This window comes from Triturus cristatus, chromosome 11 (assembly GCF_964204655.1).
Source record: "Triturus cristatus chromosome 11, aTriCri1.1, whole genome shotgun sequence".
Classification (NCBI taxonomy): Eukaryota; Metazoa; Chordata; class Amphibia; order Caudata; family Salamandridae; genus Triturus; species Triturus cristatus.
In genome coordinates this window covers 4,792,707-4,805,042 of record NC_140594.1, presented here as the reverse complement: position 1 = coordinate 4,805,042, position 12,336 = coordinate 4,792,707, and the positions used below count along the sequence as shown (strand labels likewise).

At 47.8% G+C, this 12,336-nt stretch overlaps 1 protein-coding gene across 2 annotated transcripts in view; it reads left to right on the top strand.

Moving 5' to 3' along the window:
- DHX37 (DEAH-box helicase 37) overlaps positions 1 to 12,336 on the top strand; it is a 536,866-nt gene that overhangs the window by 127,900 nt on the left and 396,630 nt on the right. For both annotated transcript variants that reach the window (XM_085634634.1, XM_085634635.1), the window contains exon 8: positions 11,740 to 11,836. In XM_085634634.1, the coding sequence (XP_085490760.1) occupies positions 11,740 to 11,836 (97 nt within the window). The remainder of the gene's footprint in view (positions 1 to 11,739; positions 11,837 to 12,336) is intronic.

Below are 12,336 nucleotides of genomic sequence, written 5' to 3'. Positions count from 1 at the left end.
TTGACCAGTCCTCGCCCTCTAAAACCTTGGTTTGATAGAGGGCGGGCATACACCTGACGACAGGGATGCACTTCTAAACTAACTGGGGGCCCGTGTATGAGTGAGTGAGATTAAAAATCATTATAGTTATCCTCATTGTGTTTTTTAATGTGAAAGGTAACCTACCACTAGTATCTTGGCTGAGTGGTTGCTTGCAGCTGCCACAACCAGACATGTTTCTGGACCCCTGGGTCGAGAACCTTCTGCTCCTGCTCTCTGGGCCTGAAACAATGCACATCCTGGGATGAGGTGCCAAGTCTCCTCCCCCAGGATAGGCAGGGTCCACGAAGGGGAAGCTTCAAAGGCTTGCCTCCTTTGTGAGCTTCCCCAGGCCACAAGCTGCTTTCAGCAACTGGTCCCCACTGGTTCTACCCCCCACTTTGGGCAGGAGACCCAGCGGAAAAAACAAGTGAGGAAGAGAGGTGTGCCCACCTCTGCCAACTCCACCCCTCGGGTGGGGGAGGCGCGGTGAAGCACAACTCTCAGTCCCCGCCATCTTGAAGGGACAGTCTTTTACCCCCTCCCACTGGAGAGTGGCATAATTGGGGATGTACCTACCCCAGGGAAGGGACCCATTGGTCCCAACCTCTTACCTACCTGTTGCGCCCCTAAATCTAATATTTAGAGGCACCCCTGAACCTTGTTTCCTCAGACAAGCAGATACTACAAGAAAAGAAGGACCGAACAGCCGTGCCGAAGCTAACCAGAGGAAGACGCCTACTGACTTGGCCCCAGCCCTACCGGCCTGTCTCCACCTCGCACCTGCTCAATCCTGGTGTGTCCTACAGCCAGCAACCTCGAAAACCCTGGAGGACCTGCGTGTCTTTGATAGAGATCAGGGTGTGTATAATATTCCCACTACCACAGATAGAGTAATCCCACAGTTACACGCACATACATTCATCATACGCTAGGGCCCATTTCACTAACATACACTCAAATACTCTACCAGCAATAAACCTGTGGAAAGAAAACTCCTAGTCACCCTGCATCTATATCGAGGTCGATGAGACCTGGTTATTATGACTGTCCATAAACATAATCTATACAACCTATACGGCAATAATCAAAATATAATACACAATAATTGACAAGAAATAATATCCAACACCATGTTCAAATTATATTGCTTTATCTAAAATTAGTCAAAATGGAAAATCAATCAGAATAAATCATTTTTCTCATAGTTACCTATTCTAGCTAAATGTCAGGACAAGTCTCTCGGTAAAGTCTCTCAAGACGAAGTCCCTTCAGCATCAATCCTCAGCAACGCAGATTCGGTACGCGGCAAAGGCAAATGGCAAGTGGCAAGTGGCCTCTCTAAGCTAACAATTCTTATAATAAATCGAACAAAGGAAAGATACATAAAAAAGTTGTAATGTCCGCTGGACCGCTGAGCAGAGCGAGAAGGAAAGGATGTAACATTGCTACATTTGAAAATCTCCGCTCAGGAAAAATCACAAAATAAAGACTACGGAACAGGAACCAAGAAACATAAATGTATCTTGTTAGTTCTACTTCTCCTCGGCAATGAGACCATAGTTCAGTGTCTTTCTCTAAGGCTCCTTTGTTTCCCAAGGCTGCCAAGGACGTTCCATTTCACTTGAAGATTACCCAGGCTGCTGCTGTCCTCACGGAAATTTTTGCAAGGCAAGCAAGGACTGTGGTCAGCTGACTTCAGGACCATATTCAGCAGGGCTCTCTCCCATCACGGTTTTCTACTTTCAAATCGAGGCCAGGCTTACAAAATCGGCCATCTTTGACTAGGCCACCATAGGCCACAATAGACCATCTTAATTAAAAGAAACAAAAACAACGTTACCACAGCATAGTGATTAAACAGTGTTAACCCCACTAATACCCTTATGTGTATGCATCTATCTAGCACTTGCAACATAGAAAAGCATTAATTCGGAAAGCGTTTTGTGCTAAAAAATAAACAGCACATAGCAACGTTTAAACATGAAAACACGCACGTTATTATATTAAACAGCACATTTATGCGTACCCACGTGTAACTCTCTCTTATTAGGACAAACAGATTGATTAATATAAACACACTTGCACAAGACAAATAATTAATTATTAGTGATTAATAAATTAATATAACAAATAGACATACCAGAGCTTCAAAAACCAACGAATTTTCAAACAGAAAACTCTGCTCCAGCATCTTCAACCACAAAGACTGTGTCTCCCGTGAACACCGGATTTGTTCATCACCAACCTCTGGCTCCAGCCGGAAACAGCAAATCTGCACCACCCTGCACCCGCCGTCCACGGCCCGAGCTCGAGTGGGTAAACCCCATGAGGAGGTCTCCCCGAGATCCGGCGACCCCTGACCTGCCTCAAGCCTCCAGCCGATGCCTGCAGCCTAAATCCGGAAGGTCACCCCAACAGCGACCAGGAGCTGGTAAGAAGATCCGACCCTAAAAGGCACCCCTGCACCCGACGCCCCATGTGCTTGGGTGGCACAACCGACGGTGCCTAACCACCCCCAGCATCCCAAGTTACCTCTCTAAGTGGTGGTCACACCCAGAAGACCTTGGTCTCCGAGCCTGCAGTGCCTTTGCAAACCGGAGACTTCCTATTGAAAGACACAGGGCGTCCGATGCCAAAACAGCACTCTGCACCCTGCCGCCCCAGTGCCGCTGAGGGTGCATCTTTTATGCTGGCCTAAACCACCATTTGCCCCGAGCTTAAGTCCAGGAGCTTTGTTCCTACAACCCAGTGGCCTGCTCGTTAGCAGCCACCAACCGGAGGCCCCCTAACCCCCTTTGGATAACATTGGGCCTCAACACTCTGCACCCGGCCACCCTAGTGCCACTGAGGGTGTAACAAGAGTGCATCCCTGACCCTGTGGGACCCCTGAGTCTACCCCAGAACCCCAACTCCCACTACCGAATTCTTGCCCTAATGCCGATAACACTATGTTCGAGGCATATGAGCTGCAGATTACACACTTTTGCATAGATCGCCATCTGGTGTTGGGCCCGGATGTTTGCAGTTTGTTTTTCCTCTTGGAAAGTCTTTGGAAGTCACGAGGTCGGTGACTCCTCCCTTGGTTCGTGTTGCGCATGGGCTTCGGCTCCATCCTCAGATTGTTTTTTTCCGCCATCGGGCTCGGATGTAATACTTCGCGCTCCGGTTCTGAACTTTTCCAGTTCGACGATCGAAGCAGAATCCTCGCTCTTCGCGGTATTGTTCAGATCCTGATCTCCTCAATCACCTTCTCTTCGACACACCTTCGATTCCAGTGGTCGACGGCGGCCTTCGGGCCTATCCAAGCTCCGGTCCCGACTGATGGAAAGAACTCCATTCAAGAAGTGCCCTCGATGTGGGTCCAAATTCCCCCACACCGATCTTCATGAGGTGTGCAACCTCTGCCTCTCCCCTGAACACGAGGCTCGAGACTGTCCCGCCTGCAAGTCTTTCAGATCCAAAAAGACTATTCGAGATCGAAGGGCCAGACGAAACATGGCGCACTCCTCGACTTCCGTTCCAGTCGACATCTTCGGGGACGACGTCGAAGCTCCGGGACAGCAGCACACCGAAGAGGACCTCGTCAGTGCTTCCGAAGCCGACGACTCGGATGTGGAGGACATCACCCCGGCGCAGAGGGTCGTGAGTAAAATATCCCCTCCCACACCGACACCCAAAAAGGCTTCGGTCACGCCTTCGCCTCCGGGCCTTTGCAAGACCAACGACACTGCTTCGAACACCCCACCTTCGGGCCCGGTGAAGAAGCCTAATAAGCCTTCCGGCGGCTCGGGCTCGAGCCAGCCTGCCAGCGGTGCCGATAAACACACTTCGGCACCGAAAAAGAGATCGGCCTCTACCTTGACACCGAGCTCCGCACCAAAGCCCTCGGTGTCGAAACCCAGCCTCTCGGTACCGACCAAACATCATAAGGCCCTCGGCACCGACACTCCAGCGCCGAAGCCTGCCTCGGCGCCGACCAAAAAATCGGAGGTTCCAAAAAACCACGGCATGGACAAGCCTAAAAAGCCATCGGCCCCGAAACCTTTGGCGCCGACCGAACAGCCATTGTCTCAAGAACTGTTTACACCAGATCCTTTGCAAAAGACACTTACCAAGGATCTAAAAACTGGACATTTGGCACTTTCTTCTAAAAAGAGACATTTGGACAAACCAGCTCCGCCTCCACTTCCAAAGAGGAAAGACTGTGCTACCTCCCCTTTCAGAGTGCCTTCCCCACCTCCTCCACCCTCTCCACCTCCGCCCCCTCCGCCTTCTCCACCCCTGCCTCATCGCTCTCCGACCCCGTCTCCAGACCATGATGATCAGGTGGACCCATACTACGATCCAGGGGATGTGCCACAAGACCCCACCCCTACAGGATCCCCAGACCCATGGGACGATTATAATCCAGACATTCCAGATGTCCCACAAGATGACCTTTATCCATCCAGGCCATCTCCACCAGAAGACTCATTAGGTTTTCACCACCTACTTCAGAGGGCGGCACATTATCACGGGGTAGAGCTACACACTGACACGGTAGAGGAAGATTTTCTCCTCGACACCTTTGATACCGCACATAGGTCTACTTCTATACTACCTATGCTCAAAGGGGTAATAAAACATGCGCCAGAGGTTTTTAAAGACCCTGTCAGGGCTAGGGTCCTAAACCCACGCATAGAGAAAAAGTATAAAGCTGCCCCCACAGATCCTGCCTATATCAAAGGGCCAATGCTGATAGCTATTTAACGCAATTCAATGGACCGTAGAAGAAAAATACAACAACTACGTCTATACTAGTTAATAGTATTTATTCAAATTAAATCTTTTTAGTCATTCGAGAAATTTTTAAAGGAAAACTTAAACAATCGATTAAACACCGAAGTATTACAAAAACACTTATTACAAAAAGACAACGAGTAAGAAAACAATGTCAAACAATGTGTACTAATTTATACATTCATTCAAGCGCCACTCCTCATTCAACAACACACACACACACAACACAATATACCAATGGTTACAATTTACTAGAGTTTTGAACAACCAAAGGACTACCCAAACAAGGAATGAATACAAATAATAAGACCGTTTAAATGTGCAACACGATCTATTCACTAGACAATCATTTTCATGGAATAAACACAAGGGTTTTTACGCTGCACAAAAACGGGCTAATTTGACCAATGTTTGGGATGAACAACAAGACGGTCTACGCGTTTCGAACCCCATATGAATAGGCTTGTGGGGTTCTCATCAGGACCATAAATCAGAGTGGCAGAGAGTGTCTGAGCTATGTTCGAGACAAGGTGGAATTGGAGGTGAGTCCCGGGCGGGCTCGAATGAGCGACTCAATCAAGAGTGTTTCACGTCATCTAGCATTCGAAGTGGGAAGCGGAACAATCCGCGCTTGAAAGTAACTTGATGCTTCGTTCGTGCGGCACTAACGGTCTCTTGAATGACAGAGGGAAATGAATTACCTCGGTCGTCTTAATCGGATTAGAGATGGGCTCGCTTCAGGTTCAGAACGAAGAAACGTGTTCTCCATCTCTAATCAGATTAAGACAGATCTGGTGTTGGTAGACGGTCGCACCCATCGCTCTCTGCAGTGGTGGAACACCACCAATCTTTCCAGAGGTCGACCGTTCCTGGACCCGGTTCCACAAATAATCCTAACAGACGCATCGCTCTCCGGCTGGGGAGCTCATCTATTACACCTCACAGTGCAGGGCACATGGACGCCGCAACAAAAGTTACTCCACATCAACCATCTGGAGTTACTGGCAGTCTTTCTAGCCCTATAATCCTTTCACACTCACATTTTAGGCAAGGCAGTCCTTATTGGCACAGACAACATGACGGCCATGTACTACATTCAAAAACAAGGCGGCACACACTCTCCACAGCTCTCTCAACTAGCACAGAGCATATGGAGATGGGCAATTCCACACAAAATCTTTCTCCTAGCCCAACATGTCCCAGGAGTCCAAAACACCATGGCAGATCTGCTCAGCAGACAAACGCAGCAGATCCACGAGTGGGAACTTCACCCGCAGGTTCTTCACCCGTTCTTTCAGATGTGGGGGCGTCCACACATAGACCTCTTCGCTACCCAAGAAAACAAAAAATGCCCAAGCTTCGCCGCCAGATACCCACACCCATTGTCCAAAGGCAATGCGATATGGATGAACTGGTCAGGCAAATTATCCAGAGAACACAACCTTTCAGAAAGACAAAACAACTGTTTGTCTCTTTCTCTCCACCACATAAAGGCAACCCCATCTCTAAATCAGGGATAGCTAGGTGGATTGTAAAATGCATACAGATTTGCTACCACAAGGCAAAACGCACGCTATCTGTTCCCCCTAAAGCCCACTCTACACGAAAGATAGGGGCTTCTATGGCTTTTCTAGGGAACATCCCATTAGATGATATCTGCAAAGCAGCTACATGGTAAACACCGCACACTTTAACTAAACATTACTGTGTAGATGTGCAAACCAAGCAACAAGCTAGTGTGGGCCAGGCTGTACAAAAAACACTTTTTCAAACTACTGCAACAGATACCGGTGGTCGCCGCTAGGGTTTGGAACTGCTATATAGTCTATGCAAAAGTGTGTAATCTGCAGCTCATATGCCTCGAACGGAATATGCTACTTACCAGTGTGCATCTGTTCTTGGCATGTAGAGCTGCAGATCTACACACGCCCACCCGCCTCCCCGGCTACCTGTATCTGTTCCAGTTTATCTTATTTAGATACAACACACATGGGTTTCTTCACTATTATTACTACGCTCCATCTTTCCCTGTTGGCGAAAAACAATCTGAGGATGGAGCCGAAGCCCATGCGCAATACGAACTAAGGGAGGAGTCACCGACCTCGTGACTTCCAAAGACTTTCCAAGAGGAAAAACAAACTGCAAACATCCGGGCCCAACACCAGATGGCAATCTATGCAAAAGTGTGTAGATCTGCAGCTCTACATGCCAAGAACAGATGCACACTGGTAAGTAGCATATTCCTTTCCTCCATAGGATTACATTGACTGTTTCACACGCCTCTCCGGGTACCTATACCTGTTGCAGTTACATCTTGCGTAGATACATATATACATGGACATCTCTATTCTATACTTACTAACTCCATTATCACCCTCTGCGGGAAAACAATCTAACAATGGAGTCGATGTCCATGCGCACTATCACCGAAAGGAGGAGTCACCTTACCTTGTGACTGGAAAGATGTCTTCGAACAAAAACAAAGTGCAAACATCTGGACCCAACACTAGATGGCAGGAGTATGCAGAGCATGCGACTCTACAGCTCTACATGCCAAGAACAGATGCATACTGGGTAAGTAGCATTTTCCTTCCTCCATAGGATAACATTGACTGTTTTTCTTGGAAAAGTTTCTAAGGGTGGAATTTGAAAACCTAAAGAAATTCTTTAAAATTGTACTAACAAACAAAAACGATTTTAGTTACCTGTTTACTGGAAATGTCCCTGTGTAGTATCCAGGTATACTCCACTGTGTAAGAAAAGTAATCTCAAAAGTAACTTACCTGTAATTTTACTAAAAAGTCCATTCATAGTATTTGTACTGTATTCTACAAAGCATTGCATTTCTCAGTGACAATACTGTAAGTCAAAACAAAGTGCATATACAAATTTAATTAAAAATGTTTATATACTGCATTACTACTGTAAAGTATTTATTGCTTACCTGTGCCAGGCTTGCTTGGTTCTAGAAAATAAAATAATTAAAGAATATTTTTATACAAAAAGAATTGGTCTGAAGTTCAGTCTTTGAGTGTGTGAATTCATTTGCTAATTGAGTGTGTACAACAAATGCTTAACACTGTCCTCTGATACTGCCTTACTGTTCGCCCACACTACCACTAATAGAGAGTGAGGTTCTATCTAACTTTACCTCTGCCTACCTTTGGGGATCCACGGACTCTGTGCACGCTATACCTCACTTTGGTATAATATATACAGAGCCAGCTTACTACACCCAACGCTACGAAACGGATAGCCAGCTAAACCTCATTCAGTAAGCTGCTGCAGAAAGCCATGTTTTATGAAGCTTTCTGAATTGAAGTTCATTGTCAACCTTACCAAGCTGCAAAGGGAGATGATTAAATTGTGGGCTGCCAAGAAAGTGGAGGAGAAGCCCCCTCACCCCCAATTTTCTTACGCTTGACTTTCAGGGCATCTAGCAGCCCTGCATCAGTAGAACGAAGAGCCCTCAAGGGTCAGTAGTGTACACGTCTGTTAGATAAATCCCTTTGGCTAAAGCCATAGTAGGCTGTGTGCACCAATAACAGAGTTTATAACAAAATATGTTCCTCGATCAGTAGCCAATGTCGACCCTTCAGATAAGGAGAGATCTAAGTATGTCAAGGGATCTTTATTAACAACCATGCTGCTGCGTTCTGACTCACCTGTAGCCTCTTGATCAGGCAACCCAGTAGTCCTAGATACAAAACATTGCCATAATCTATTGGAGATGTGACTAACACATAGATCATATATTTTCCATGACTGCAGCAAGGACAAGAATTTCTCATGGGAGCTCAGCACCGCAAAACATGAACCCACCACAGAAGTCACCTGCGGCTCGAAAGACGATTGCTGGTCTAGCTGAGCTCCCAGATTTCGAACTACAGTGGCTGGGGAAGCTGAGGAGCTGTACGGGGCAGGAATGGGCATAGGTTTCGTCCAGCAATCCGCCCACTGCTGAAGTGGGGGAGGGGGATCCAAACCGCAAGATCTCCAACTGATTTGAATTGCAATGGAGATTGCTGACCCCCCTCCACTGAAGAACACCCCCCGAACATCCCTTAAGGACGTCTGTACGGCGGGGGCTCCATTCTCAAAGAGTAGCAATAACTGTATTAAATCTGCATATAAGACTATCTTCACTCCCAAGTATTCCATCAAGAAATCCAGTGAGGACATATAGATATTATATAAAGTAGGGCTCAAGGCCGAGTCCTGATATACCCCACAATTAAGGGCTTTGGTGGTGGAAGAGTGGGGAGCCATCTAAACGGCCTGTTTTCTAGGAAGGCTCTAATCCAGGCCGGCACCGGACTTCAAAGTTCTTTAAGCATTGTAGAAGAATGCTGTAGGACCCAGTATCATATGCCGTCAATAGATCAAGGCGGCAATGAATGGCTTGGGACCCAGTATCCTATGCGGTCGATAGATCAAGGCGGCATTGAGTGGGGTGGGACCCAGTATCCTATGCGGTCGATAGATCAAGGTGGCATTGAATGGCTTGGGACCCAGTATCCTATGCGGTCGATAGATCAAGGTGGCATTGAATGGCTTGGGACCCAGTATCTTATGCGATCGATAGATCAAGGCGGCATTGAATGGCTTGGGATCCAGTATCGTATGCGGTCGATAGATCAAGGCGGCATTGAGTGGGGTGGGACCCAGTATCGTATGCGGTCGATAGATCAAGGCGACATTGAATGGCTTGGGACCCAGTATCATATGCGATCGATAGATCACGGCGGCATTGAATGGCTTGGGACCCAGTATCATATGCGGTCGATAGATCAAGGCGACATTGAATGGCTTGGGACCCAGTATCATATGCGATCGATAGATCAAGGCGGCATTGAGTGGCTTGGGACCCAGTATCATATGCGGTCTGTAGATCAAGGCGGCATTGAGTGGCTTGGGACCCAGTATCATATGCGGTCTATAGATCAAGGCGGCATTGAGTGGCTTGGGACCCAGTATCATATGCGGTCGATAGATCAAGGCGGCATTGAATGGCTTGGGATCCAGTATCGTATGCAGTCTGTAGATCAAGGCGGCATTGAATGGCTTGGGACCCAGTATCATATGTGGTCGATAGATCAAGGTGGCATTGAGTGGCTTGGGACCCAGTATCATACGCGGTCGATAGATCAAGGCGGCATTGAGTGGCTTGGGACGCAGTATCCTATGCGGTCGATAGATCAAGGCTGCGTTGAGCGGCTTGGGACCCAGTATCATATGCGGTTGATAGATCAAGGTGGCATTGAGTGGCTTGGGACCCAGTATCATATGTGGTCGATAGATCAAGGTGGCATTGAGTGGCTTGGGACCCAGTAGCCTATGCGGTCGATAGATCGAGGTGGCATTGAATGGCTTGGGACCCAGTATCCTATGCGATCTGTAGATCAAGGCGGCATTGAGTGGCTTGGGACCCAGTATCCTATGCGATCAATAGATCAAGGCGGCATTGAGTGGCTTGGGACCCAGTATCATATGTGGTCGATAGATCAAGGCAGCATTGAATGGCTTGGGACCCAATATCATATGCGGTCTGTAGATCAAGGTGGCATTGAGTGGCTTGGGACCCAGTATCATACGCGGTCGATAGATCAAGCGGCATTGAGTGGCTTGGGACCCAGTATCGTATGCAGTCGATAGATCAAGGTGGCATTTGTTCCTTGATCTAAGAGCAGCCTAATGGAGTCAACCACCTCCAAGAGTGCAGTCTTAGTGCTGTGCGAGGCTGGAATCGTGACTGTGAAGGGTGCAGCAGCTCTTGGTTGTCCACTGTCCCATCACATGGCCGAGCGATAGGCCTGCCAGGGGCAGAACAGGTCATGAAGCAGGGTGACAATCTTCTAAGAACCTATACTGGGCTGGTGACTGAAGAGGAGAGCCCAGATACAGCAGTGAAGCAGGGAGAGGCAAGGCTGATTGATCTCTCCCTCTTTCCCACCCACGTCCTGCCATCGCGAGCTGTTAGGGCTGTTAGAGCTGTTAGGGAGGACCTAGGACCACTTTGGCTCTGCTGATCATACAGATGTGATCCCCTCTGTGTAGACACACCTGCTGTCCATGACGTGCCATAACTCTTCCTCTACACTGTGCGTGTGGAAGGAATTCTGAAGTGTATGCATCCTCCATTCACGCATATGCATTAACCGCTGTTGCCCAAATGCAGCTCAGGCAATCGGGTTGCCAACTATCAGAGTGTAAACTGTGAAAATGGCTGGGCCAGTCACCAATGGTGTCTGAAGCTCATAGTGACGTGACAGATTTGTGATTGAGTCCTTGTGGAATTGCCATTTCAACAGACAGGAAGTCAAGAAATTCTAACCAGTTCCAAGTCTACACCATTAAAAGGTTTATATCTTGTACACTTTGGGAATTCTTTGATTCTATGTGTATGTGCTGAGCCTCTGCATTTCAGTGACAAGGTTTTCTTTCTATTTGAACTTCTATGTATGTACACACCTTGTATACCGCAGTCTTGTCTACAACTGCCACACAAGTAAATATGCCATGGAAGTTTACATTGCCCACGGAATGCTGCCGTTTTGGACCGAGATGGTCCTCCCCTCCTGGACTCCTTATCACCAAGTAGCTTAGGATCTCCCGTTCTATCAGCAGCCTTCGACCTCTTCACACCCTCCCTCTGCCTGAGGACAGGTGCTCACGGCCCGAAGTGCAGATGGCCATAGGCCCATACAGGAGTGCAGTCCATCCCTTCATCTCATTTGTAGGTGAAGAGAGAGTGAGAATGTGGGTTCACTTCAACTGTATGATGCATCCTTCTGTCTACTGGGATGAAGCATCGGTTTGAGTTGTTTGTTGAAATCCTGCCTGTATTAGAAGCTCTGCTCGTTGAACGTCCCACAAGTGATTGCTGTAGATCCTCATCCTCACATAACACATCATCTTGTCTCCATGGCTTTAATCCAGAGTGGTGTCCTATCAGATCCGTTACGAAGGGAACGTCACAAGTGAGACCCGCGTGAAGTTCATGACGGACGGTGTGCTGCTGAAAGAGATTCAAAAGGTACCTTGTCTGCTCTGCTCAGACTGTGAGGGATATTTGTTGAATACTTCTGTGGCTGCAAGTCTGATGCGAACTCCTGGGTGTCTGCTGAAACCACTTCTTCTCCTGTACCCCATTAGCCTTCCTTGGTTCATCTGTAAAATTCAAATGTTTTATGGGTGGATTCATGATGAAAGAATCATCATTATATGTTGGACCTTGCTGCTAAAATAATACCACCTGGAGCTTTTTGAAGTGCAGATACTACACACACACAGACACCTACACACACACACACCTATAGACACCTACACACACATTCACACCTATACACACACACACACACCCACCCCTACACCCACACCCACCCACCCCTACACGCACACACACGTACACACACACACACACACGTACACACACACACACACCCCTACACACACCTATAGACACCTACACACACACCCCATCACGCGCACACACACCTACACACATTCACACCTATACACACCCACCCCTATACA